This window comes from Pseudopipra pipra, chromosome 15 (assembly GCF_036250125.1).
Source record: "Pseudopipra pipra isolate bDixPip1 chromosome 15, bDixPip1.hap1, whole genome shotgun sequence".
Taxonomy (NCBI): domain Eukaryota; kingdom Metazoa; phylum Chordata; class Aves; order Passeriformes; family Pipridae; genus Pseudopipra; species Pseudopipra pipra.
In genome coordinates, this window is record NC_087563.1 from 13,993,430 (window position 1) to 14,019,401 (window position 25,972).

A 25,972-nucleotide genomic window follows, 5' to 3' on the forward strand; every position below is an offset into this window, starting at 1 on the left:
GTGGTTACGCTGGCCCTATCCACATCGAACTCACCTAATCCCCCTGAGAACACTTTGGCTTCTGTGGGATCCCAGCCGTGATACCCCCAAATCCCTCCCAGGCAAGATGAAATGGGAGGAATTATGTCTCCTTCAGCAGAGGAAGGCAGGAAAGCTGGGGTTTTGTCAGAGAAAAACGGAGCAGACAGATGTTGTAGCACAGGGAATGTCTGCAGAGGCCAACAGTGGAGAAGGATAACTGGGAAATAAGACAAGCAAGTTGTGTCAGTAATCGGGATTGCAAGAGAGACCGATAGGAAGGATGGTGCTCAGCTCATCAGACCTCCTCTGCCCTGGCTGGGTGGGCTGCCACTGCTGGCAGCGTGGTCTCGGCAGCTGCTGGATCTGCCTGTGGAGCTTGGAGACAGGAGAAGGACCAGAAGAGTGGTGTTTGCTGGCCTGGGAGATAAGAGAAATGCAGTGCAGTATCTGTGCTCAGCGATGGGGCTTGTTATCTCGCCTGGCTCAGACTGAGTCTGGAGGATGTTTCCATACAGGGCTCAGCTGATTTAGCTGCAGTAAAAGGGTCTAGAAGTAAAAATTCCCATAAACTCACCTTGATGTTTATTTTTTCCTCCTTGATTCCTAACATTCTCAAAGATGTTGAAAGTTGTGTAGGGCTAAAACTAGGTGAGAGAGAGAAGGGTTAAACATTTACAGCCTCAAGGGAGTCAAACAAAATGTGAGGTGGGGGACAGAGGACACCGGACCAGGCTCTGTTTATCCATCCTACCTGTTTCCGTGCCCCTCCCCTTGCTGCACATCTGCCTGCTAAGCTGTGAGCAGGGATCTGAGCCTGAATAACCAGCACACAGCTGCAGGGTGACAGATTTGTACCTGGCTGTGTCTGGTGAGGTGTGCACGAGGAGAGAGGGTGCCCCTCAGTGTGACGAGCAGGGTGAGATTCCAGGAGACAGGGAAACTCATCCTGCGGAGATTCCCAAGGAGAAAAGGAAGGTCATGAGCAGAAAATAAAAAGAGCCCTGTGGGTGCCAGGGCTGTCAGCCCAGCACCCTGCTGAGCTCTCCCTGTGCCCAGGCACTAATCCTGTTGGGGCTGGGGACACCCATGCCTGCAGCCTGCCCAGTGCCCAAGATAGCCCAGCAGCTGCCCGGAACCTCAGCCAGACACAGCTCCGGGCAGTCCCCAATTTGGAGGTGACCTTTGAGCCTCTCACCACTGCCCCAGGCTGGGGCCATGGCTGGGGTCCCCTGGTGAGCAGGGACCCCCACCCAGTCAGTGGCAATAGCAAGAGGAGGAGGGAGGAGGAATAGCCCTGCTTGTTCCCTTCCCCAGCTCCTGCTTGTGCCCAAAGGGGAGCAAACACATTCCCAGGGAGTGGGGTGGGAGCCAGGTGTACCCCATAACCCTTCTGTCTCTGCTGCAGTGAGGCTCCATGACAGCATCTCTGAGGAGGGCCACCACTACCTGATATTTGACCTGTGAGTAATGGTTCAATACATCCCCTGACCCACTGCCAGCTCCGTGATTCCACCCGGGGTGACACACCCTCCACCTCACCAGAGCCCTTCCCACGGGGCTTGAACCAAGCTTGGGTCCCCCAAGCCGGGCAGAGGGCAGGTCCCTGTCCTGCACCTCCGACTCTCCTGCCGTGCAAAGAACATTTTGGGGGGGGATTGCCAGGGCCGAGTGTGCTGTCAATCAATCCAGCTCCCCCTGTTTTCTCGCAGGGTCACTGGTGGGGAGCTGTTTGAGGACATTGTGGCCAGGGAGTACTACAGTGAAGCGGATGCCAGGTGAGCACAGACACACGTGGGGCTGTGGAGGGGACAGATTATATCCCCTTCTCCTGAGAGCTGCTCCCTCCCAGGGTTCTACATGCCTGGCTTTCTGCAGCATGAGCTCCTTCCATGTTGAGAGGTGTTTTACAGCCACTCCTGCAACACATACTCATAAACCAGAACTGTCGTGCAAAAAAGACTTCCAAAAATGCTCTTTTTAACTCGCTCAACTCCTGTGCCAAGAATTGCATGTGCTACCATGGGGCTGGTTTCCTCCCCAAATCAGATGGCTCCCAGCCATTGCTGGCAGCATCTTCCTTGCCTGGAATGATGGGTTAGCCCACATCTGACCTCCCTGTAAAGGAGCAGGCTGTTGGGGCTCCCTGGGCTGAGCACATCGGGTTTCCCTGGTCTGGGGATGTCAGGGCTCCCTGGGCTGGGGGCATTGGGGCTCTCCAGGCAGGCAGAGGGGAAGCCCAACACCAGAGTGGTGCCCAGCCAGGGCCGTGATATCATGGACACCCCACAGTCCTCACCCCCTTCCCCTTGGAGCTGCATTCCAACCATCTGCAAGCATTTCTCTGGCATTTACCACTTGAAAGCACTGAGGAGGAGCAGGCAAGACAGGCCGGGTGGGAGGATGTGCTCAAGCTCTGCTCTCTCCCACGCTCCCGCTGGCACTTTCCAGGTACCCTGCTTCAGAGCCAGGGGGTTGGGTGCCATTTCAGCCACCTCTTTGGCCCCTGCAGCTCAGCCAGGGGACAGAATTAGCTTCATTTTTTTGCCCCTCTCCAATCTCCAGATATCACTGTTCCTCTTGGCTTTGCCCATAGGCTAAGCATAGCCTGTACGTGTGTCCAAAAGGGTGGTAAGCTCTACAATACCTCTCTGCATGAGAATATCCTTTATTTCTAAGCAAAAAGCAATCTCATTTAATGGGCTGCCTGCACTGAATCCACTTACAGCCCATCCACTTATTAGTGTCATACAAATAAAATAAAATAGATGTAAATAAAGACCTTCTGCCTTGCACACAAGCTGTTTTGGAGTAAAAGCGATCATTGCCTCTGTCTTCTTCCCTTCCTGTCTCGCACACGCAGCAGAGCTGGGATGTAATGAACTAGATATAAAGTAAGCAGACGCAGCAAGAGCCACCTGCATTAGAGCAGAGCAGGGAAATGGGGCTGGAACAAAGGTTACACAGAGCACATCTGCTCTGCCTGGGTTTGGAGACCAGACCTGGGCTGGCATTGTGGCTCCACTGCTGGTCTCCAGCTCCCCCCCAACACTCCAGTGTTGCTCCAGTGGGGATCCCAGAGGCTCAGCTGTAGCCCCCATGCTCCTGCTCACCATCAGTGGGTGTGCAGCAGCTCTGGTGGTGCCTTAGTGGGTTAGAACTGCTCCCCACACCCAGTGTGGGTTTCGGTGGAGGGAGACACTGATCTGTGCTGAGGGGCTGCTGCTGGGGAGTGTGATGGGGAGAGGGGCAGAGGGGTGAAATGCTGTGAAACAGAAGTGTGTGACAAAACTCTGCCTCACTGGCCACTTGTGTGAGCTTTCTCCTCTCTCCCACAGCCACTGCATCCAGCAGATCCTGGAGGCTGTCCTGCACTGCCACCAGATGGGGGTGGTTCACCGGGATCTGAAGGTAGGAGTTGCAGGGGGAGTGCCTGTGGGAGGATGGGGGACCCCGTCTGTGATGCAAAACCCTGTGGAGCAATGCCCAGAGTATTCCAGGGCTGCTGAAACAGCAGGGAGGAACACGTGTAGGGCTTTGGGAAAGCCACAGAGCAAAGACCAACTCCAGGGTGAAACAACACAAAGGAGGGGGGCAGGGAGGTCCTTGAAGTCCACGGTTCTCTAAGGATCCAGGGACGCCCAGACACATAGCAGGACAATGCAGTTGGGAAGCACATCCAAAGCCCTGACTTTCCTCTGTGCTGTGCTGGGAAGGTCCTCCCATCCATAGTGGAGCCCCTGATGGGTCTTTCACTCCTCTCCAACCCCTATCTCCTCCTGCAGCCCGAGAACCTGCTGCTGGCATCCAAGCTGAAGGGTGCCGCCGTCAAGCTGGCTGACTTCGGCCTTGCCATCGAGGTGGAGGGGGACCAGCAAGCGTGGTTTGGTGAGTGGGACTGGCCCAAGGTGGGGCATTCTTCAGCTTTCCTTGGCGTGTTTGATCAGGGCGGCTCCAGATGGGACACACATCCCCAGGACCTGAGCCCCAGGTTATGGGAGCATCCCAGCAGCACAAGAGGCACAGTGGGTGAGGAGGTTGATGGCTCCAGCTGTGCTCCTGGAAACAGCCCAGTATTGATCAGGGCAGAGGCAAGCAACTCCACAGGGACTCTCTGAGTCACCAAGATGTCCTGGTGAGATGGACAAACCGGCAATAGGGGCAGACCAGGGGGAGGGAAGCCTCTTGCAAGTGCTGGAGGTGTTCATCAGAGCACTCCAGCCTTATGGACCACCCTGGAATTTGGTTGTGGCAGAAAGCCACAGTTTGCTCTGCCCTCAGGACTCACAGAGATGTCTGGCAGGAGGGTGCCTGTCCCACCGGGTCAGGATGTGCCAGGACTCCTGGCTCTTGCTGTGCCTGGCTGGGCACCAGTCCCTGCTGGTGAGCTGTGTGGGGATGGGGGCTGCTGCCGGCAGGGTGTGATGGGCTGTCTGTCCCAGGTTTCGCTGGCACCCCGGGATACCTTTCCCCCGAGGTGCTCCGGAAGGACCCCTATGGCAAAGCCGTGGACCTGTGGGCTTGTGGTAAGTCAGACAGGGGCTGGAGTGCCAGGAGCCGGCTGGGTCGGGCTGGGCTGGGTGGGATGAGGCAGGCTGTTCATCCAGCGTGTCCTGAGCTGTAGTTGCTACAACATCTTGGCAAGGTCAGGGGGAGGATTTACCCAAGAGGTGGCACATTACCCTGGGCTGTCCCCAGAGCAGCACCCTCTCTCCCAATCCAGCAGCACCCTTCCGTGAAGGATAAGCCCCCTTCCTATGTACCCAAAGCTCCCAGTCAGGAGAGATGCTGGCTCTCTTCCCTGAGGTGCTGGTGGAGTCAGACAATGATTCCATGCAGTTTCAGCTGTAGGGGAGCCTTTTTCCACCCCCAATGGGGAGGAGGCATCGCCCAGGCCTGCCAGGGCATCCACTTGAGGGTCTGCATGTGGCTGCCAGAGACCACCAGCACAAAGATGGATCCACCAACAAGCCTTTTGCTTGTTAATCAATGAGCAAATCCTCATGTTTCCCTAATTTCTGTTTCTCTGTTTGAGTTTGGCCAATCCCCAGGCAGAGTCTGCTCCTACCTCCACTAATGGATTCTCTCCCACTGATTCCACCTCTTCTCCTGGGCAGGTGTCATCCTCTACATCCTGCTGGTCGGGTACCCACCCTTTTGGGATGAAGACCAGCACCGACTCTACCAGCAGATCAAGGCTGGGGCTTATGATGTGAGTGGGTTTGTCTTGTTCCCCCTTTTCACAGTCTACCCTCTCTCCTGCTGTCCCTGCCTTACAACCTGGTGCTCTAGAAGAGCAATCTGGCCAAATTCAGACAGGCATGAGCAAGGTTCTTTCTTCTGCCCTGCTCACAGAGTTTGCACACATTAGCATGTTTCAGGGCCACTTTGCAGGACAGATAGGTCTTGTCCTGGGCCTTCCAACTTTCTTCTTCCACTTCTGCTCTCCAGTTTTCTACGTGGCAGCTCTTTCCAGTTGTGCCACCGTCTCTCCAACCTGCCCCAAGCTGCGGGAGAACCAACCCAAATGTAAAGGGGCTTCTGCTCCTTCTGTTCCTTCCTGCCATCCCTCATCCTGGTCCCTTTGCTTTGGCAGTTCCCCTCCCCTGAGTGGGACACAGTGACTCCAGAAGCAAAAGATCTCATCAACAAGATGTTGACCATAAACCCGTCCAAGCGCATCACGGCAGCGGAGGCTCTGAAGCACCCCTGGATATCGGTGAGTTCGACACTCACTGGCTGGGGCTGAAGCTGTAGAGATGTGGGGGCTCACAAGGGGAGAACACCTTACCGAGGAGCATGTGATATCACACACGCTGCCAGCTCTCTTCTCCATCCTGGGAAGATGGTTTCCTGGCATGGTTCCTCTCAGTGCTCTCAGAGCAGCATTTTCCCTGGGGTTTTACAGCAGAGAAAAGCTTGTGAATGCAAACAGCATGTCCTGGGGGAGCTGATGATGGGAAGGACACATATGCTCCCAGCCCTGGTGGGGATAGGCTGGTTTCTTGGTGTCGCACTGTGGTGGGGGGGTTTTCTTCAGAGATGATGGGAGCAGGCTTGTGTTTGTCCATCCATCCACCCACCCCAGCAGCAACCCCCCCCTTCACTTCATCCCACTGCTCTGGCTGCTGGTTCTCTCTCTGAATCAGCTCCTAAAGGCAGGAGGAGTCTGTAAGCTTAATCCTGGGACCCCACATGTGTAAATCCTGAGCACATTGCTGAACATGACTGGTCAGTCAAGGGGTTAACTGTGTGGGCAGCCAGTTCTTCCTGCAACCCCTCCACCAGAGCAAATCCTGCTGACTCCAGAGCTTCGATCTCCCACTGCCCATTAAACTTTTATCTGCTGCTGCTGCAGGCAGCCCTGACCCGTGCCTTGGCCACGGGAGATCGCACACGTGTGTGTGCATGTGAGAGCAGGGCTGGGGGAGCCCTCTCCCCTCAGCTCTGCTCTGAGCCAGGTCTCTCTCCCCCTAGCACCGTGCCACCGTGGCATCATGCATGCACAGACAGGAGACAGTGGACTGTCTGAAGAAGTTCAATGCCCGGAGGAAGCTGAAGGTAACTCTCATACTGTCCAAGCTGGCTTCAAAACACATGGTTGGATCATAGGTGGGCTTATTCTCTGTGTGGAAGGGACAGGGTGGTGTCTCTGGGCAGTGGTATGGGGGTGATGGGCATTTGGGGCCCCCCTTGTGAAGAAGGCAAAAGAGACAGAGTGCAGTAGTGGCTTCATCTGTCTGGGGTTCCCAAGTGCTCTGAGAAAGCCATGGTGAAGGAAAGCAGTCACACTGGATGCTGGGGTAAGCACTTTCCCTCTGGAGTCTGTGTCAAGAAAGCTCCTCTTTAGGGCAGGACATGGGTCTGAGAGGCACAGTGAGACCCTCTGCCTGACAGCCAAGATACTTTGCAGCCAAGGAATAAAGTCATCCATAGAAAAGCAAAAAGCTCACACACACCAGCAGCCCCACAGGCTTTCCCATCTCGGATGCTGTCACATGCCACAGCCTGGATCCCCTCTGTAATCACCATCTCCAGCTGGAGCACCTCCCTGAAGCACCCATTTCCCAGGTGCTGCTCAGCCTCAGCCAGCAGCATGGCACTGGGAACGGGCTCTGGAAATCACAATGCTTCCTCCAGAGCTGGAGGCACAGAGCAGGACAGCTCTGGCCTGTGTTGTAGCCAGAGCCATCAGTGCTCCAGGCCTGAATGCAGCATGACACAGAACAGTGCAGCTGCAGGCTACTAACAAGATTATCAAGCAAAGAAACTGGCTATAAACTATTATTACTTTTCTGCTAGACAAGTAATCAAATTAGTTGAGGCATGCACTTCCAAATAGTAATCCATTACTGTAAGCAATTAGTCCAAAGTAATCTCATTATACGCTGAGCAACTAGTTAGTAAACTCAGCTGGAAAAGGGGAAGGATTTTTACAAATGTTGTTTTGCAGTGGTGATCTTTGCGTGGCTCCCATGAGCAATCCCTGCCCTGATGCTCTGAGCTAGCACAGCTTTAATGCCAATTAAATCCGGTTCCGCTCCTGGTGGGTCCCTTTGCCACCAGCTGCCAGTCCTGGTCAGTGGGGTTGTGCTACATCTAGGGCAGGGTAGTATGAGACTGAAAAGTGCCCCACAGATATTTAATATCCCTTTAATCTTGGAGGGAAGGCAGTTTCAGAGAGTGCAACCCAATGCCTCAGTGCTGGTGATATGGAGTTGGGTACTGAGAGCTGCTTTTGATGGCAGGAGGAGAATATGAGTCCGTGGGCCAGTTTCCGTCCAGCCAGGTGGCTGGGGGACAGGTGCTGAGCAGGGCTTTCCGCCCTCAGGGATGGGGGGAGCAGCAGGGTGTGGAGAGCTGGGGTCCAGCACACCCTTCCTTCTGCCTTCCTTGTCTTTCAGGGAGCCATCCTCACCACCATGCTGGCCACCAGGAACTTCTCCGGTAGGTTCTGTCTCTGGGACTCATCTCTTTGTCTTACAGGGTGCCCAGGGCAAATCCATAGGATTCCTGGAGAGCTGGCTTTGCCTTGAGTGTCATGGGGAGGCTGAGGTTGCAGCCTGGTGCCCCTGGGGATGTGTGGTTTTGCGTAGTCCTCCAGGGGAGATCACCTGGCACCTCCAGGCTGGCATCTGGTGTGGGATGCAAGAGGAAAGGTGTCTGGCTGACATGCAGTGGTCCCCGGTGGTGTAGGGGTTTATACATGCCCAACCATCTGGCTTGTGCTGGGGTGGGGATGCAGGTGCTGGGGGCAGCCAGAGCTCAAGCTGTTGGTTTTGTGTCCTCCTGGAGATGTTTGTGGCTCAGGGAGAGCATCCTCTGCATCGGGAATGTCAGACAGGTTCCTGGGTGCCACGGCAGGCAGATGGCAGCAGGATCCCTCAGGTCTCTCCCCAGGCAGGTGGATGCTGATCCTGCAGGGTTTCCCACTCTCTTCCTGCCTCTCTACATCCCGAGGGCTGCATGGGAGACAGGACTGAGCATGGCAGCCCAGCCTGTGCACTGGAGAGGTCTCAGCACAGCCACAAGTCCCAGTACCCTCACCGAGAGCTGTTCCCTCTGGGGACACCTCGCTGCAGATGGGATTTCACAGGCGATTCCCAGGCACGGAACCAAATGGAGCCACGTGACTACAGAGCTCATCCACTTGCTGTCACCTCCAGCCCTCCCCAGCGCTGGGAATGTCCCTGCAGCGGGGCTGCAGCGCTGGGACACACCGGCCAAGCCCTGCAGCCGCTGAGCCTGCTGGTGGCAGCTGTTTGGGGTTAGACGGGTGTTTCAGGGTGCTTTGCTGAGGCGCCCCGGGTGTCAGGTGCGGCAGGCGGGCAGGGGTGCCAGGGAAGCTCAGGGAGAGGGCTGTGGCCAGGGCCGGTATCTGCATTTGTCGTGCGGGGATCGTGCTGACATATTTAGCACTTGTGGAGGGGAGCTGGAGGAGTCCAACAGCTGGGGGGATCCGGTGTCAGCCCCGCGCCGGGGAAGGCGGTGGACAGGAAGCATCAAAGGGCAGGAAATTCAAAAGCGTCTCTCATCGTGCTGCCCGTCCCACGCACGGCCCAAGGGCTCAACCAGTGCGCCCAGCCCAGGAGCACAGCGGGGCTGGTGAGCGAGAGCAGGGTCTCGCATGGCGCTGAGCTCCACCGATCCCACCCTGCTCCGGGGGTGCAGCGGCAGTGGGGTGGTTTGTGCGGCCGGGGGGGGCTGGGGCAGTGCCGGCAGCGGTGGGTGGGCACCGGGGAAGGCGCCTGCTTTTCATCATTGTCAAAATGCGGGTTGCAGCTGTCGGGCCGGCGGGCCGGCAGCACATGATCCCGGCAGCATGGGGCTAAAATTAGAGGGCGGCAGGCGGGCAGCCCATTCCTCCACGCGGTACCACGCCGGGTCAACAGCACCCCCCGGCCAGAGCCCGCCTGCCGCCGGACAGCGCTGCCGGCCCCTCCAGCCGCCCCGAGCACTCGGCGTGACGTTGGGAGACGGGTCATGCCCCTGGCCGAGAGCCGCAGGGGTAGGACGGGACGGTGCTGGCAAGGTCGCCCCTGAGCTCCCACGAGTTGCACCGGGGGTTGCTGAAGAGAGGACGAAACGAAGCCCACCAGCCGGTCCCGCGGGGTCCCGCCGCTCCGCCACCCGGCACCATGCTGCTGCTCCTCGCCCTCCTGGTCGTGGTGCCCTGCCTGGCTCTCCTAATCACCTTCCTCCTCTCTCCAGGAGGCAAAAGTGGTGGCAACAAGAAGAATGACGGCGTGAAGGTAAGCCCCCTGCCCGCTGCCCTCTCCTGCCCGCCCCTCAGCTGCCGGGGCGGCGGTGGGGGTCTCTGTGCCATGCCGGAGGGGAGCGTCTCCATGCCCTGCTGGCGGTGGGGGTCTCCGTGCTGTGCCCAGGGTCTCCGTGCCATGCCGGCAGTCCCTGAGACACCCTGCACTTTAAAGGGCAGCTGTTGGCCCGGCTGCCCCGGTGTGTCCCCGTGCCACCGGCTGGGCTCCTGCCAGGACAGGCAGTGCACAGGAGGCTTTGCAGCACCGCCGGTTGTTGCTGGAGGGGTGCATGGGGGGAACTCAAGGCTGTTTCATTGCCTGCAAAATGCGCTTGGCCCCTCGCTACCCCCAGGGAGGGGGAGAGGCAGAGGTTGGACCAGGACCGGGTACAGGGGGAGGCAGCTCTTCAGCCCAGAGCCATGGCTCCAACAGCAGCCATCTGGAGAGAGGGGAGGCCTCATCTCCTGCTCGCTCAGCATGTGTCCTGCTGTGGCTGGTGGGACTGGCCCTAGTTCCTGTCCCATCCTGTCCCAAGGGCTGATGTGCTGCTGGGTGACACATGGGTGCTTTAACCCCTTCAGCAATGCTGCCAGTCCCCTTTGCCCAGTGCAGACAGCAAAGGAACATGGTGATACTTGACAGAGCAAATGGCTTAGTGATGCTCTAAAAACAAGCCGGTGCTTGGTGGATCTTGTTTCTTGGGCTCCAGAGCCTGCGGGTTTGTCTGTCCCTTTGAGCTGGGGCCACAACTCTTCTCCAGGACAAGGTGGCTCCTGGAGGCAGCAAAATCATGCTGCTGAGCAGCTTCTTCTGGTGACACGGAGATGTGGTGGATAGTAGTGGCTATTGAGCTTTGTCACTCTTCCTGCAGGAAAGAATGGTCCATGTGAGGACCTTTCTCTCCTCACCTGTTCCCTTCATGGATCACTCAGCAGAAGAGAGCTGGTGTGGTGACATCCTCCATCATCAGGCAGAACTCTGGGAGCCCAACTGCAGTATGGCTGCTCTCCTTCCTCCATAGGGACTCTTAGTTGGGAGAACCTAGAGAACCTTTTTCTGCCCTTTCATAGGGACCATGAGGGGTGCAGGGTTTTGGAAGAGCAGAGCCCTCAGCCAGCTTCTTCCCTCCTCAGTCCAAATGGTCAGCAGAGCCAGGGGTCTAGGAATGGCACCTCTCTCTCCCACTCCTCCCAGATCCAGTGGCTGGGACAGGACAAGCCTACAAGGACTGAGACCACTCACAACCCTCCAGACCTGGGCTCAGCTCCACAACAGGCCATCCTAGCCATGCAGTGTTATTCTGCAGCATGAAGTTGATGGCCTGGATGGCTCTCAGAGGACATTACTTTGGGCCATGGTGTCAGGTTAGCACGAGACTCCCAGAACAGGATTGCTGGGTTTGTTGCTGGCAGATCCCATAGGAGTCACAGCAGCCCATCTGCCAGCCATTGCTGACCTGTCCTCTTCTGCTCTGGGGTCCCAGCTGCTTCTGAGAGTCACCTGAGAAGTGACACCACAGGCAGAGCTGCCTTGGTTGCTGGAGCACAGGTGAGAGCAAACAGAAGATGCATTTTTAAGCTATAAAAGGAGAGACTGATGGATGGAGAGGCTTCATCAGGCATTGTCCTGAATCTAATTTTCCAGCAGAAAGGGACAGCCTTAAATTTCTGTGTTGTAGTAGAAGACCATTTGCCAGCCCAACTTGCTACTGATGCTCCCTCTTGGACTTCACAGTAGCTTTGTCCTGGGAAAAGGGGCACTTGCTGTTGTAGCAAAATAGCTAGTTTTGGTGAAGAGCCTTCTGGCTCATCACTGAAACTCAGCGAGCAGTCTGGTTTCAGAGCAGGATCAGAGAGGCTGGTTTGCATCATCAGCCCTCACTGGTGAGCAAGGAGCAGGTCATGAGGCTTCATTTCGAGGCAGTCTATGAGCCAACACTCCTCTCAAAATGGTGGACAAGCTCTGGAAAAAGAATTTGCTTTTTTATTGCCCCCTTTCCAACAAGCAGAGGTGAGACAGCCTGCCTAGATGGCCAGGAAGGTAGGGGAGGAGAAGACAAGGTAGAGGCAAGCTCATTCCCAACAGCTTCCTTCCATTGGCCACCTTCAGCATAACCATCCCCACCTCTCATTCCCACGCTCAGCCTGAGGGGACCTGCATTGTAACCCACTCGTGGGGGCACAGGGAGGCTGGGGGCTGTGGGTGAAGCTTTAATAGCCCACCATGGGCAGCCAGCAGATGTCAAGACTTTGCTGAATGGTGTTCATTTCTTTCCATCTTGCTGGAAAAGTGAGGCAGGAGCCTGGAGGCCTGCCTTGGGTGGTTGGGCAGGTGGGAAGGGAATGGTCCTGCCTGCTCAGAGCCGGGCTGTAAGTCAGGCCACGTGATGCGGTTATCTGTCGGAAGAGTTGTGCCCCCATTTGGAGTAACATGCTGGACTGACCATCCCCATGAGAGCAGGCAGGTCCCAGGCAGCCACCCCTGCCTTTCCTGCCCAAGGCTGTGCTGGTGGGCAGCAGGCAGCTGGTGCTGCTCTCCAGCCTGCCCACACAGCCCTCCAACACCAGCATGGGGCTAGCCCAGGCTCAGAGGGCTTGAAACTCACCCTCCTGAGGAGGTTCCTCACCTACTAAATGCATTCATGGGACCAAAAATCCCCCTTGAGCCCTGCTCTGGGGTCTGTGGGAGGTCCTCCGGTCCCAGCGGCTATGATACCTTCACTGCCCTGTGTAGTGTCACATCTCGTCCCATTGTAAACTAATGGAATCACTGCCCCGTGTCACATCCTGTCCCGTCCTAAATTAACGAGCTCACTGCCCGGTGTCACATCCTGTTCCTGTATGTCCAGACTCGACGCGGTCACTGCTTTGTGTTGCATTCTGTTGCGTCTGAAACTTCTGCAGTTTTCTGCCCCGTCTCATGTCCTTGGGTAGCAGAAGCTGTCAGCCCTTCCTGAAGACAGCCCAGCTCCAGCGGCTCCTTTTCCCATGAGGTTCCTGCTGAAATACCACAGCTCGCTCTGCCCTTTAGGACATCTGTTGTTTCAGTGAAGGAGAGGCGAGTGTTGATGTAGGACCAAGAGCCTAAAGGGGCTGTGAGAGAGCTGGAGGGGGACTTTGAACAAGGGCATGGAGTGATACAACAAGGACGAATGGCTTTCAACTGAAGAAGGGCAGGTTTAGATGGGATATAAGGAAGAAATTATTTATTGTGAGGGTGATGAGGCACTAGCACAGCTTGCCCAGAGAAGCCATGAGTGCCCCATCCCTGGAAATGTTCAAGGCCAGGTTAGATGGGCCTTGGAGCAACCTGGTCTAGGAACTGGATGATCTTTAAGGTCCCTTCCAACCCAAACCATTCTGTGTTTTTCTGTTTCTATGGGAGAGAGGGGAGAGCTGCACTGGCAGAGGGGGAAACTCAGTGAGTATGCTGGTCAGAGCCAGTTAGGATGTCAAAGAATCAACAAGGGGGAATGGATATCAGCAGTTTTTACCCTGCAGCCCACCAATGCACCCTAATGGGTCGCTCTGTGGACTTTTCCAGGAGATCTGTACAGTGTGTGCTGCTTTTCCCTCACAGGGCAGGCAAAGATGGTGCCTTGTTAAATATGCTGGTACAATGCTTTGTTATTTGGCACTGCAGATTCTGATTTCTGCACACTGGTGTTCCCTGATACCCACTGGGATTCATTCCCTGGGAACCAGAGGTGCTGAAAGGGTATGAGGTCAGCATGCACGCCCCCCTGTCTCCTGGCTAAATTAAAAATGGAGATGGGGAGCAGAGCACAACAGGGAAGGAGAATCCAGCATTAGTTTGGGGTTGCAAGCAGAAGCGTGGCTATGGGGTCATCCAACCCAAAAACCTTAAAGCCTAGTGGTAGTGGTCAAGGATAGAGACCAATGTGCATGTGTAAGGTCTTCTCTTTAGAGGAGACTTGTCCTGATTTAAAGCACTGGATCCATGCTAAAGACAGCTTCCCACACACTATGCATGCCTTGCAGGGTCAAGCAGCAAGGCCTTAAAACAGCCAGCTTAGTTCTGGTCTAGGTCCAAAGCTAATGGGATGTCTCCACACTAGTCAGTGCCATTGGCAGATGCACACAGAACAGATCCAGAGTCTGTAGAAGTCAGTATGGCATTCTCTCTGGGCACAGGGCTGTGGTGAAGCTGCCTTTGATTTTCAGCATCCCACTCCTGTTCCTGTGAGATTGCTGGGCTGGTCACAAAGCTACCAGAGTGGTCAGTGACTCCCTTTTGGACTAACCAGGTCCTTGGGATGAGAAACCCCAGAGATTGTGGCAGGTCAGGAGAGAAAGGTGCTGGCAGGAACACGGGGAGGGAACTGGCACAGCACCACCAGCACTGCAGCCAGCGGCATGTCCACACAGGAGCAACACGTTGCCCCCCTGCACCTTTCGTTTGCCCCTCCATGAGGACCAAGAAGGGGTCCTCACGAGCTGCTGCCTCTCATGTGCTGCTCTCAGCCTTTCTCACTCTGTGTCTCTTCCTGTTCCATCTCTTCTCCTTGTTTTTCCAGAAAAGAAAGTCCAGTTCCAGCGTTCAGTTAATGGTGAGTGTCCTTCGTCTTCCTCAATGCCGATATTGCTGGGCCTCTCCACATGTTCCAGCTTCCCCCGTTTTTGGAAGTTACCTCGGGGTAGGGAAGAAGGGACAGCGGGGTTGGAGGGAACATCCTCAAAGCCGTATCACCCACAAACCCCATTAACAGGGTTGGTGCAGGCACTTGCTGGCCACCAGCTGGTGGGAAGCCAGCCCTGGTTCTTGCTGATGGGTTCTCATGCCGTTTCTCCCAGTTCTCCTGACTCAGGTCTGCAGGCTGCATCGGTCCAAGGAGCCTTGGAGAAACACCTTCCATGCCTCTGCGGGGACTGTATGGTCATGGGACACCTTGCCAACCTACATCGGGGTCTTCTGGGTAATACATAAGCAAGGCTCTGCTGGGAAGAGCTAGCAGAGCCATTGCTCTAGCTCCACTAGCAGAGTTGCCTTGATGGGGCTCCCGGAGAGAGACAGGGGGTCAGTACCCCTCTCCCCCCCAAATCTGTGTAGTGCTCAGCTGTTTCTTGAAAGAGCTGTGTCTCAGCCTTCAGTGGTCCATGTGGGTCTTGGAAGCACTGTTTTATTGTACATTTCTCTCCCTACTCTGCGGTCAGTGTGGTCTCTCTCACTCCTGCACAGTCCCCTCTTTCTCATCCCAGCTCCTCCTCGCTGTTAATTTGTACATCTCTCTCTTTATTGTACAGTCAACATGGTGTCTTCCACCCCCGCACAGCCCCTCTCCCTGCCCCTCCGGCAACGCTCCTAGGAACCCACCAAATGGCCCCTGGACCTGCCCCCGTCTCTGTCCCCACAGGTGTCGGTAGGAAAGGCAGCGCCGTTCCTACGAGACCCTCCACAGCCCACCCCTTGTGCCCTTGGCTACAAGGAGTGGAGGTCAGGGAGGGCTCTGCCAATGCTGCCCTAGAGCTGTGGTTGAGGACAGGTTGGACCTGCTGGCGTTTTCCTTGGTTTCTGTCTGTTGGCACAGTCGAGCGCTGCGGGGTCGGACTCGGGGGGCTGTCGAACACACGAGCTCCGTCTGTCACAGGGAGAAGACCCTCCTCACCGCCCCATCTCTCCTTTCTGTTCTTTGCTCAGGAATCGTCGGAGAGCACCAACACCACCATCGAGGACGAAGACACCAAAGGTACCATCGGGGACTAGCAGGGAGGTGGGCGGGTTGTGGGTTGTTAGTCTGACTACCCTTCATGAGATATTGGCTACAGCGAAACCCACCACCATCGAGCAGCCTCGAGGCCCTTCAGAAGTTGCTTTAGCTCCTCAGATGGTTCCACTGCTGGGTTGCTGCCATGAGCAGCTGGGGCACTGCTGGTGAGGGACAGGGGTGCTCCCATAAACCGGGATGTTCCCTGAAAGCAGGCATCGAAATGGCAGAAATCTGCAGGGATAGCAGCCTGGCTGACTGCTCTCCAAAATAAATGGCCCTTTGGGAAAAGCCTCTAGGGGAAATCCCTGTCTGCCGCCTGCCTGCCTGCCAGCCAGAGGCAGCTTTCTAAGAATAACCCAGGCAATAATTTATCGGTGCTAATTTGTAAAGTCTCTCAATGAAGTGATCTCAGCACAAAGCAAGATGGACTTTGGCCTGATGTGAGAGCTAATGGGACACTTGTCATCCTAGGGAGGGGCTCCCCGAGCCTGGACACAGAGCCAGGCAGTGCTCGGGAAGTGATGGGAGTCCCTCTCCTCCTTTCTGAACAACTCCCAGAACGTGCTCTCTCTCCTTTCATTAGTCACAATACAAAAAAGAAAGCCAACAAAAACAAAGAAGAGTTAAGCATGATGGCAATTTGCATTTGAAGCAGAGCCTTGTTAATAAGCCCAGAGTTACCTCTGACAGCTCCTCCTGCATCCCAGGGAGCCCAACCCGCTCTTGCAGCACGTTCCTTCCCCGATGAACTGTCAGTGCCTGGAATTCCCAGCAGCAGCTGCACAGCTTTGTGCCCTTTGGGAGGTCCCTCCTTGTAGCTCCTGGTGTGGCTGCCCATGTCATCCACCTGCTCTCCTCCCTGCTGAGACCCTCTCCTCCCATTTCAGAGTGAGGTGAGAGCATCCTTGGTCCAGCTTGCCCTGGCTGGCCTCTGCTGTGAGTTCATGGGATAGAAGGTCCCAGCTTGGCAAGGCTTTGCAGCCAAGACCAGCCTGTGCCAACTTTTGGGCTGAGGGCAGCTCACCATTTGGTAATTAACCCTTTGGCTCTTCAGGAAATTACAGAGTTTTTCAGTTTTGCTTTGGCTTTGAAAGTCTTTCCTTTCTGGCGATGAAGAGCCCTTCCCCACATTTCTCTTTCAAGTAGCTTTCCTGTTTTTTCTCTGGACAGTTTCCACAGTCCCCCAGCCTGCTGTGGTCTGTTTCTGATGAGATAAAGATCTCTCACCGATATGGTAACACCAGCACTTCTGGTTTGTTTCCTCCTTTTATTTTCGTTTTCTCTTTAAACCAACAGTACGCAAGCAAGAAATCATTAAAGTCACAGAGCAGCTGATCGAAGCAATAAGCAATGGAGACTTCGAGTCCTACACGTGAGTGTGCCCAGCATGGGTTTGGGCTGGGTGGGGGCTCAACTTCCCAGAGCAGGGTCTCCTACTCTGATGGTGCTGCCTAGGAGGTTCTACTGTTGCTCAGGACAGGGTGACCAGGTTGACGTGGTGGGGGAGACACGGAGACCATCCAAGAGAAGCAGGGGACATCAGTTTCCAAACCTGATGCTGCTCTCGTGCTCAGCTGACCACAGCTGGTCTCACTGTCATGAGGTTTGCAGAAAGAGAAATAATTGTAAACGTGATTTATGATGGAAGAAGGAACTTTGCATCTATTATATCCAGATTGCCACAGGCTGTACTGAAGCATAGCTGCTTTCTGCTCACTGAGCTGATGCTTTTCAGAGTACACCTCTTCTGTGTCCAAGGCTGATTTCATTAGCAATGTCTGAGTGAGTGCAGGTCTTCATCACTGCCTCAGAGGATCACAGCAGGGATATTCTGATACAGAGCAGATAGTATGTTTTTTATCCCTACAGTTTTCCTTTCTTACAAAGAAGATGGCAGTGTTTGGGGAGATTTAATTACAGATGGTGACTGATGGAGAATGCTCCCTGCTTTGCTGAGGTCCTGGCTGTAGTCAGATGCTGGAGGCAAGGTGGGGTGGGCTTCATGCAGAATGCAGAGATGAGTTCAGATTTTTGCAAGAATTACTTGCTTGTGCAGATGCCCCTCAGCCTCAGACTGAGAGAACCATCCTGAGCACAAGGCATTTGCATTCTTCAGGTTCTCATGCTAGAAGTGGTGAGATAACTTCTCCCTTTTATCTTCCCTTCCTGGCTCCCCAGGAAGATGTGTGACCCTGGGATGACTGCCTTTGAGCCAGAGGCTCTGGGCAACCTTGTGGAAGGCCTGGATTTCCACCGATTCTACTTTGAAAACTGTAAGTAGCTCCCTTGCTTTCTGAGGGACCCCTCCCACCTCCCATGGGCCTGTCTTGACCTTCATCAGCTTGCCAGATAGAATAGGATTACGGTGGCTGTGGAGCATCTCTAGCTAATCTGGAAGGTCCCAGCAGGAGATATTAGGTCAGCTGGGACCAGGTGCATGCAGAGGAGTCATTGCATTAGCTGCTTTCTAGGTGCTGAACCCACCCATGCAGCATGTACTCAGCCCAATCGAGCAGAGAACCTAACGCAAGCATCTCCCCTTCCCACATTGCTGCCACCCTGGGCAAGAGCCACCCAAACTCCTTTGCCTGCCTAACTGCCCTTGTGCTTGTCCCCTCTCCAGTGTGGTCCCGGAACAGCAAGCCCGTGCACACGACAATCCTGAACCCCCACATCCACCTGATGGGAGACGAGTCCGCCTGCATCGCCTACATCCGCATCACGCAGTATGTGGATGCCGGAGGGATCCCCCGCACTGCCCAGTCCGAGGAGACCCGCATCTGGCACCGCCGGGACGGCAAATGGCAAATTGTCCACTTCCACAGATCTGGCGCGCCCTCTGTCCTACCGCAGTAAGCCCTGTGAGGATCCAGGGACATGGGGATGGGAGGGCAGGGAGGGCTGAGTGAGCTTTGAGGCTACACAGCAGGTGGGATCCTGCCCCAGGATCTGCGGTGGGGAGCAGATGACTGAGTGCTGTGAGATGGCATTGGAGGGAGGGATGCTCTGCCAAAGGGATGGTCAAAGCAAATTCCGGCTTTTCCTGGTTTGTGTTTTGCAGCTGAAGCGTGGTCCTGCCTGTGTTGGGCTTGTCACTGACTGACTACCAAGGGGAGACCCCCTCCGACATGTTCACCTACGGGACTTTTCCTGTTGGCTCTGCTGCTTGGTTCCCGCTGGAATAACCCCTCGCTTCTCACCGCACACACTCAACGGCCCTGCCAGCGCAGCGCAAGCATCCCATGAAACCCCCCCCCCTGCTGGGGTCATGGCCCTGGGCCCCCTTCCTCTGCATGAACCAGGAAAAGAGAAACCATGAACTTAAACATAAACATCTGGCTGGTGTACAGGCCCCTCTTCTTGGCTGCAAAGCACTGGTGGGCCCCCTCACTACCCAGCACATGTCCTGAACTGGGCTTGGACTCATCATCCACCTCCATCCCCACCTCTGCTGGAAGCCCTCCGAGGAAGAGGGGGGCAGTTTTGAGCCGCTCTGTGCTGCATCCTCCCCGCGTGCTGGTGGATTTTGCTTTGCTGCTATCAAGGTCCCCGTCTGCTGCCATGACTCCTGCCCACTCTTGACCCGAGTTCCCACTTCCCAGCAGCCTTGGATGGGGAACCACGACTTAAACTGTTTGCAAAGTCCATTTTCCTCACGCACCTGGGCAAGGAGGGCCATGTTTGGATGGGTGAGTAAAGACTACCTGTTTATTTTCCCTTCCCAGCGCAGGCTGGCTCCTTCCCAGGAGAGCAAGTAGGTTTGCACGCTGGCTCCAGGCAGCTGCTGCACCAAGAGGGATGCTCTCCCTCCTTCCTCCCTTCTCCCTTTGGAGCAGGGACTGGAGAAGCTGGGAGAAGAGAGGAGGAGAAAGACAACTGCTTCCCAGTACCGGATGGGCTCTCCCCTCCATGCTGGGGCAGTAGCATCACCCCTGCGCCCTCCTTCTCAAGCTCTTTCCAGCCTGAATCCTTTATCCCAGCGCCCACCCCTGCCCCCCATGTGCAGCACTGGCACTCCCCTGCTCCTGACTCCCAGGCTGGGACAGGGGCAGCTGAACTGGCCGCTGATTTTGGGGCACAAACCTCCATCGCCCACGCGACTCCTTCCAGCGATGACAAGGAATGCAAGCTTTAGTGACAAAACTCTGCAGAATCTGATTGTGCTTCGAAGAAAACAAACAAGCCTTTAGCTGTCTTCTCCTTTGAGCGCATGCCTTTTTATAGGGAAAAAGAAACCAACCTTCCGTGCATTTCGTAACTTGATTTTGAGTATTTGCTGAAATGGATCTTTATGTAATAACTAGAAATATTCAACTGTTTAAGGTGGGGAGGGAGGGGGGATTTTCGGGGGGTTGCTGTTTCTCATTGCGTTTACATTTGGAAAGGGGTCGAGCCGCTATGATGCTTCTATCGGGAGTCCCACGGCTGCCAGCCCCCTCCCCACACCGTGGTGGCTCATCCCGTTCTGTCCCAGAGCACTGGATGGGTGAAGGCACCCACCTCTGGGGGCACCCCCCTCCCCAGGGCACCTTCCTGCACCCCACGGGTCTTCCTGCAGGGCAAACCACAGCGGTGGCTTTTGGAGGGCCACCGGCGCGTGGCTTTCGGGACAGAAGACATGTCCAGGATGAGGAATTTTGGTCTCACCTCTTTGCCATCGGGTAGAGGTCTGAGGGTGGGTGATTTTCCGGCAGTTCTTCCGTTTCTCATTCTCTTTTTCCGACTGGAGCCTCTTTGCTCATTGACGTGAGGCTCCTGCAGCGCTGCTGCCCTGGGGGACTTTCTAGCTCCACTCTCTGCATCTGCATGGCGTTTAACTTTCTAGATGGTGCGTGTGTTGAAAAACAAAGAAATGAACAAAAAACTGCTTGTTTTGGACATAAGGAAAAAAAAAGAAAAAGAAAAAAAAAAAGGAAAAAAAAAAAGAAAAGAGGAAATGTTTCCTCCATGTAAATACTGAGCGTGTATTTTTGCCTTTTATGTGGTTTTGAACGCTTTTGCTCTCTGTCGAGGCAGGGACGGCCACCGTGCCAAACGCAGCTGCGTCCTTGCAGACTGCAAAAAATGTTTTCCCACTGGATGGAGGGGAAGAAATCCAAACTGCTGGGGCATGGACAGGCCCTGAGAAGTGTTGTGGTGTGTTCCGCTGTGCCGGCGGTGCGATGGCTGCTGGTGAAGTGTGTAGAAGATGCCTTTCTGGGGGCAAATCACAGAGCTGCTCCACGGGTGCCCATGTGGGTCCCCTTCCCCTTGGTGGACCTATGCTGTTTCACCGTAGGCTTGCAAGAGATGACCCCAAAGCAGGGAAATCCATGCAGGGAGAGGATTAGCTTTTAAGGTAGACTTTTGGTGTTTTTACAGATCTGTTTATCCTCCTATAGTCAGGTAGTGCTGAATTTTTTTCATTTTTAAAGGAAGGACTCAGCTTTCACAGTTCTCTCTCTCCCTCTCCAGTGCTGGCTCTGAAGTCAGCCATGGTGAATGCCATCCACCTTCTGATGTCCAGGCTCTCCAGGTGGCAGGAGGGTTTTTGGGGATTGGTATAAGGTGGCTGAGGATAGAGGAGGTCATGCAGGGCTCTGCATGGAGGCTGGAGGGTGGATGCCATTTCAGCCTGGTTTTGAAGCTGCTGATAAGTGTGGACCTTGGGTGAGCTGTGAGGGTGAAGCTGCTCCAGCAGCTGCTACTGGAGAAAGGAATGAGACAGGAGGTGCAGTAGGATTTACTGGGAATGACAGATGAGATGCTGGGGTAGATACAATCTCCTTTCACTGAGACCCCACAGTCACTGCTAGGGAGAAACATCTTGGCTTCCAGGAAGGCTGTGAGGTGCCTTCTTGAAGGGGGTTTCTCATCCTTGAGGTTTCACTAAGGTCACCTCCCCAGGAGGCAGCTGGATGTCCTTGCAACACTTAAAACCTTTCTGCTCTTTTCTGAGGGAAGCAGAGTCTGGGGTTTCAACTCATTCTAGTCTTCCAGTCAAGCTGAAGCCTGACCAAGGAAGACCCAACTTCCCAACATGCCCCCGCTGGCAGCATTAAGCACCTGCACTTTAGGGATCTGTCCTGCCTGGCTTCTCTGTCCCACCTTGTCCTGCTTCTCCTGAGCAGGTTCCTGTATCCCCAAGAACATCTCTGAGCAAGCACTGACAGATCACCACCATTTCTCTCAGTATTCATGGAAAACATCTTCTGTCTCTGTCTTCCTTCACATTTCCTGATTTCTCCTAAACTTGCAGGAAAACTATAAAAATAACCATCAACTGCCACCATCTTCTTTGGCTGGCAGAGCCAAGGATGCTGCTGTTACGTCTGTGCTTTTGAGCTGTTGGCCCCAACGATCCCCCCCCTGGTTCTGGGGATGACAAGGTCCAGGGATGCTCCCAATAAGCGACATGGACAAGGCCACCTTGTTGGGATGGGGTTTACCACCATGGACCTTCTGTCCCCGTCGGCCTCAAGGCTGGAGATCAGGCTGTGGCACATTTCATTTCCTGGCACAGACAGAGCCCCACACCCCTGGTCACCTGCCCGTCTGGGTCAAACCAAACTCGGAAGTCCTACAAACTCATCCTCTCTTTCACCTCTCACAGGGGATATCTGACTGGAAACACTTGCTGTAGGGGTCTTGAGCTCCCAGCTCCACAGGTGGGCTTGGGAGTTGCCTGTTTTCCCTTTCTGGATGCCAGGGTCCAGTGGCAACATCATAATTTCTCACATCTTGCTGGTGCATCCCCTCTGGAAGATGAAGAGGCTACTCCTGGGTCTCTGCTCTTTGCTGGAGGAGCAGGGACTCCCCTCCTGACCCCAGACAGTCACAGTTGGGAGAGTGCTTTCCCCCCTACCCCACATGTAATGCCCCCTCTACCAGGCACCGAATTTCTGCGTGACCCCAAACCTTCCTTCCCTCCCTTTGCCTTCCACAGTGGATGCCCCCACGGATCTCCAGAGATTGGAGCAGGCAGGAACAGTCATCTGCTCCCACTGTGAGCTCACAGTGGGCCCTGCAGCCTGTAGTTGGATTACAGTGCCATGTGTGAGAGGGCAGCCATGCAGCCCCACGGACCAAGAGCTGTCTGCCAGCAGGAGATTTCATAACCTCCTCTGACCACCCCAGGAGATGGGCTGACCCTTCATCCTCACCACAGGGCACATCTCATGGTGTGCACCATGCTCTTGATGCAGCACTGAGGTAGAGACCTTGCCATCCCACATGTCCCAAGGTGCAAGTCCGAGCCCATCTGCACCAGACAGGGAAACCCAGACGTGAGCAGACTGTGGGGACATCAGAGCAGGGGCTGGTGGCCACTCTGCCACCCATCCCACCAGCCAAATGTCCTTCCCTCCTGCAGGTCACTGACAGGGAGTGGGAGAGGGAGAGGTGGAGGGGACTGTATCAAGTGGCTCCTTCCTTCTTTGGGTTATTGTCCCTTTTTTCTAACTGTTGCACAATTTTAGGGCTTTTGTAACATTTTTTGGACAAGCAGGGAAAATAAGTTAACAGTGGTTTAAGAAAAAAAAATGAGATCTATCTCTCTCTCTCTTATATATTATATATATATAAAAAAATATATATACTTACAGGAAATCTCTATGGAAATATTTATTTAAGATGACTGCAAAAAATATATTATAATTAAGATTATACCAAGCTTTGTCACGTAACAAAAAACCAGGCCCCGGGGAGGGGTAGCTGCCTGTCCCCTCGTGTCCGTCCGTACGGTTGCAGCTGAAGCCTTTCTCTTCTCTTTTTGTAAGTGCACTCGAACTGTTGAGCAGTGTGACCGTGTTGGATTCAGTGGGAACTTGGGGGTGGGGGGTGGGATTGGTTTTGTTTCCTTTTCCTTTGTTTTTTTGTTGTTTTTTTTTTTTTTCTGAACCTGTGGCTGTGAACAGAATGATCACTGCTCAAATCCGATGCTCTATTTGGGAGGGCGGTGGGGGGGACTGGGAGTAGGGTGGGTGTGGGAGGGAGGGCGAGTGTCAGTTTTATTCTTGGTGTTCAAGTGCAATAAATAGCTACCAACTTCTGAGCATGGAAACGGGTGATTCTCCGTCACTGCAGTGACTCAGACCGTCTGCCACCCCCTTGTCCCTCTGTCACCACACTCCTGTCCTCGAAAGCATCGGGGCTGAGACCAATCCTTGGGCAGGGGTTGCAGGTATCCTGCTGCCTGCAGGATGGTGGTACCCTGGGCACTGGCTGCCCTGGGTGTTTAGCCTTCCTGAGGCTTTGGGGAGCCCAGTGTCACCCCCCCAGACCCAGCTCACTGCAATCATCCCTTTTCCCAGGGATGGGGCTCTGGAGGCTGCAGGTGTATGGGACCCCCCAGGAGCTGCTCGAGCTGGATGGGGGGATGGAGGTGCCCACTGGGCAGTTTGAGAGAGCTTTGGGGGAGCTGGTGCTGCAGGGTGAGGGGCACAGAACACCCAGGTGAGTCCAGGGTGGGTTTGGGGGGCTCCCAGGGGCAGTTGCTCGGCTTTGCCCATGCAGGTGGGCTGGTACCTCAGGGGGACTGGGGTTGGGCTGTCACAGCCCCTGTCCTGCACCCCCAGTCCTGAGGTGACCCATTGTTCCCCCTCTCCCTGCCATCTGCCCTGGCCCCAGCAGGTGTCAGCACTGGAATGATCCTGCTGCCACGTCCCCCCACAGCTCTGGGCAGCCACGCATGGCCCAGGGCACGTGTCCTCTGGCCGCGTCACTGCCCCCGTGCCTTTTGCCCTTGGTGTCCTCCCACACTGCCAGCTTTGCTCCCCAGCCACACTCCCTGGCACAGCCTCGGCTCTTTCCTTCCCATCACTCTGCAGTGCAGTTCTGGTTGATGGCAGCTGCCAAGGGAGAGCCCCAAGGATCCCAGGATCGCAGTGGGGGTTTGGGGAATGTGGCAGGACACCATGTAAGTAGGGAAAGCTGGGAGATGTGCAGAGACTGGACCAACTTGGTCAGCCCAGAGCAGTTCAACTCCATGCTGTGGAAAGGTGTGAAGCACTCCTGATTCCTCTGGCCCATTGTGGCTGGCAGTGACATCATGAAACACCTGGGTCCATCACCTGCTCCATCACCCCTGGAGACCCCCGTGTGTGCCCCTTCGGGGGCCAGCCCAGCCCGGGCTCCTCAGCCAGCACCCACAGCGATGGCTGGGCAACACCGTGACCTCCTGAGGCCTCCTGCTCAGCAAATAGTGTCAAGGTTAGAGCGAGGGATTCATTGGGGCCATAAATGTTTATGGCAGGCCCTCCCCACTCCCCAGCCGCCACGGCCTGAACTTTCCATCAGCCACACTTTTATGGCCGGACTCTAATGATTAACCCGGGGGCCAGCGGCCGAAGGTGCTTCGCGCGCAGTTGTGCTGCAGGAGCCCCACACGCCCAGGGAAGCTGCAGCCATGGTGGGGTCTGGGGAGCGGGATGGGGAAAGCCATTGGTGGTCCTGCAGAGGAAAGGAAGAGCAGACGGGTCCGGGAATGAGCTCAGCATCCCTGGGCAAGGGGAGGTGAGCAGGCAGGTGGAACAGGTGTAGGAGCTGGCCCTCTGCTCTCAGAGGTGAAATTCTCCTCCACTGTGGGGAAGGAGAAAAACTGCAGCCTTACGCCAGCATTCACTCTGGAGGCTCAGGCAACAGTGCTTGATCCAGTGCACCAGAACCACATGCATAATCCAGACATAAAACCCCAATTTGTGTGTTTATCCTAAGGTTTGGTCTTTTACCAGGATGAAGATTTGCAAGACAAAGCCCAGGGCAGCTGTGCCTGCCATCCCTGTAAGCCCCTCTAGGTGTGCCCTTCTTCCATGCTGGGGACCCCTCAATAACTTACACAAGGGCTGTGTCACACACCGGTTTTACTGGTGAGCCGATGGCACATGGAAGGCACACACGACCCTGGGATGATGGACACTGGCAGCGTCAGGTCCAAACAGCCCCACCCAGGAGCTCACTGGCACCCTCAGGCCAGCAGCGTCAGCAGGAGATGAGGTCCCTGTGTCATGAGCCCTGGGCTGATCTACCCCAAAATCATGTGCAGGAACTGAAACCCAGCCCTTCTCCTTTCCCTGGGAAAAGCAGTACCCAGGGGTAGGGCCATACATTGGATCTTTCCCTTGGCAGTGGACATGGCTCCTCCTTTGGCACTGGGTCCAGCTGAGACCTGTCCCTGACCCCCTGTACACATGGGGAACAGGTCACCCAGCCTCTTCCCTTCTTTCAAGTCACCCAAGCCCTGCCAGGCACCACAGGGAAGAGCTGCCCTGACCCACCAAGGTCCTTGGGGATCTCCAAGCCTGGAAAGGCCCGAGTTGGTTTGTTTATAAAGCTTTTTTTTTTTAATTGCTTTTAACTGCTCATTTATTAGGTCAAATTTATTTGGGAGGACACTGTGCTGGTTATTTGCTGGAATACCTCTGTGTGATCAGAGCACACTGGTGCACATTGTCCTCAGGGCATGGAGGATGTTACAGCCTCCTCACATGTG

General features: G+C 55.2%; 1 protein-coding gene across 4 annotated transcripts in view; it reads left to right on the forward strand.

The window, feature by feature from the left end:
• The window catches only part of CAMK2A (calcium/calmodulin dependent protein kinase II alpha), a 31,544-nt gene extending 11,086 nt beyond the window's left edge, over positions 1–20,458 (forward strand). The window contains exons 4-19 of one of the 4 annotated variants that reach the window (XM_064672050.1): positions 1,427–1,481; positions 1,731–1,796; positions 3,357–3,429; positions 3,804–3,906; positions 4,461–4,544; positions 5,136–5,230; positions 5,615–5,737; positions 6,496–6,579; positions 7,923–7,965; positions 9,730–9,770; positions 14,314–14,346; positions 15,435–15,483; positions 16,801–16,876; positions 17,683–17,777; positions 18,128–18,365; positions 18,566–20,458. In XM_064672050.1, the coding sequence (XP_064528120.1) occupies positions 1,427–1,481; positions 1,731–1,796; positions 3,357–3,429; positions 3,804–3,906; positions 4,461–4,544; positions 5,136–5,230; positions 5,615–5,737; positions 6,496–6,579; positions 7,923–7,965; positions 9,730–9,770; positions 14,314–14,346; positions 15,435–15,483; positions 16,801–16,876; positions 17,683–17,777; positions 18,128–18,360 (1,253 nt within the window). In that variant the 3' untranslated portion in view covers positions 18,361–18,365; positions 18,566–20,458. The remainder of the gene's footprint in view (positions 1–1,426; positions 1,482–1,730; positions 1,797–3,356; positions 3,430–3,803; positions 3,907–4,460; positions 4,545–5,135; positions 5,231–5,614; positions 5,738–6,495; positions 6,580–7,922; positions 7,966–9,729; positions 9,771–14,313; positions 14,347–15,434; positions 15,484–16,800; positions 16,877–17,682; positions 17,778–18,127; positions 18,366–18,565) is intronic. The other 3 variants (XM_064672051.1, XM_064672052.1, XM_064672053.1) reach the window with 3 other exon arrangements.
• Positions 20,459–25,972: the final 5,514 nt, after the last annotated feature.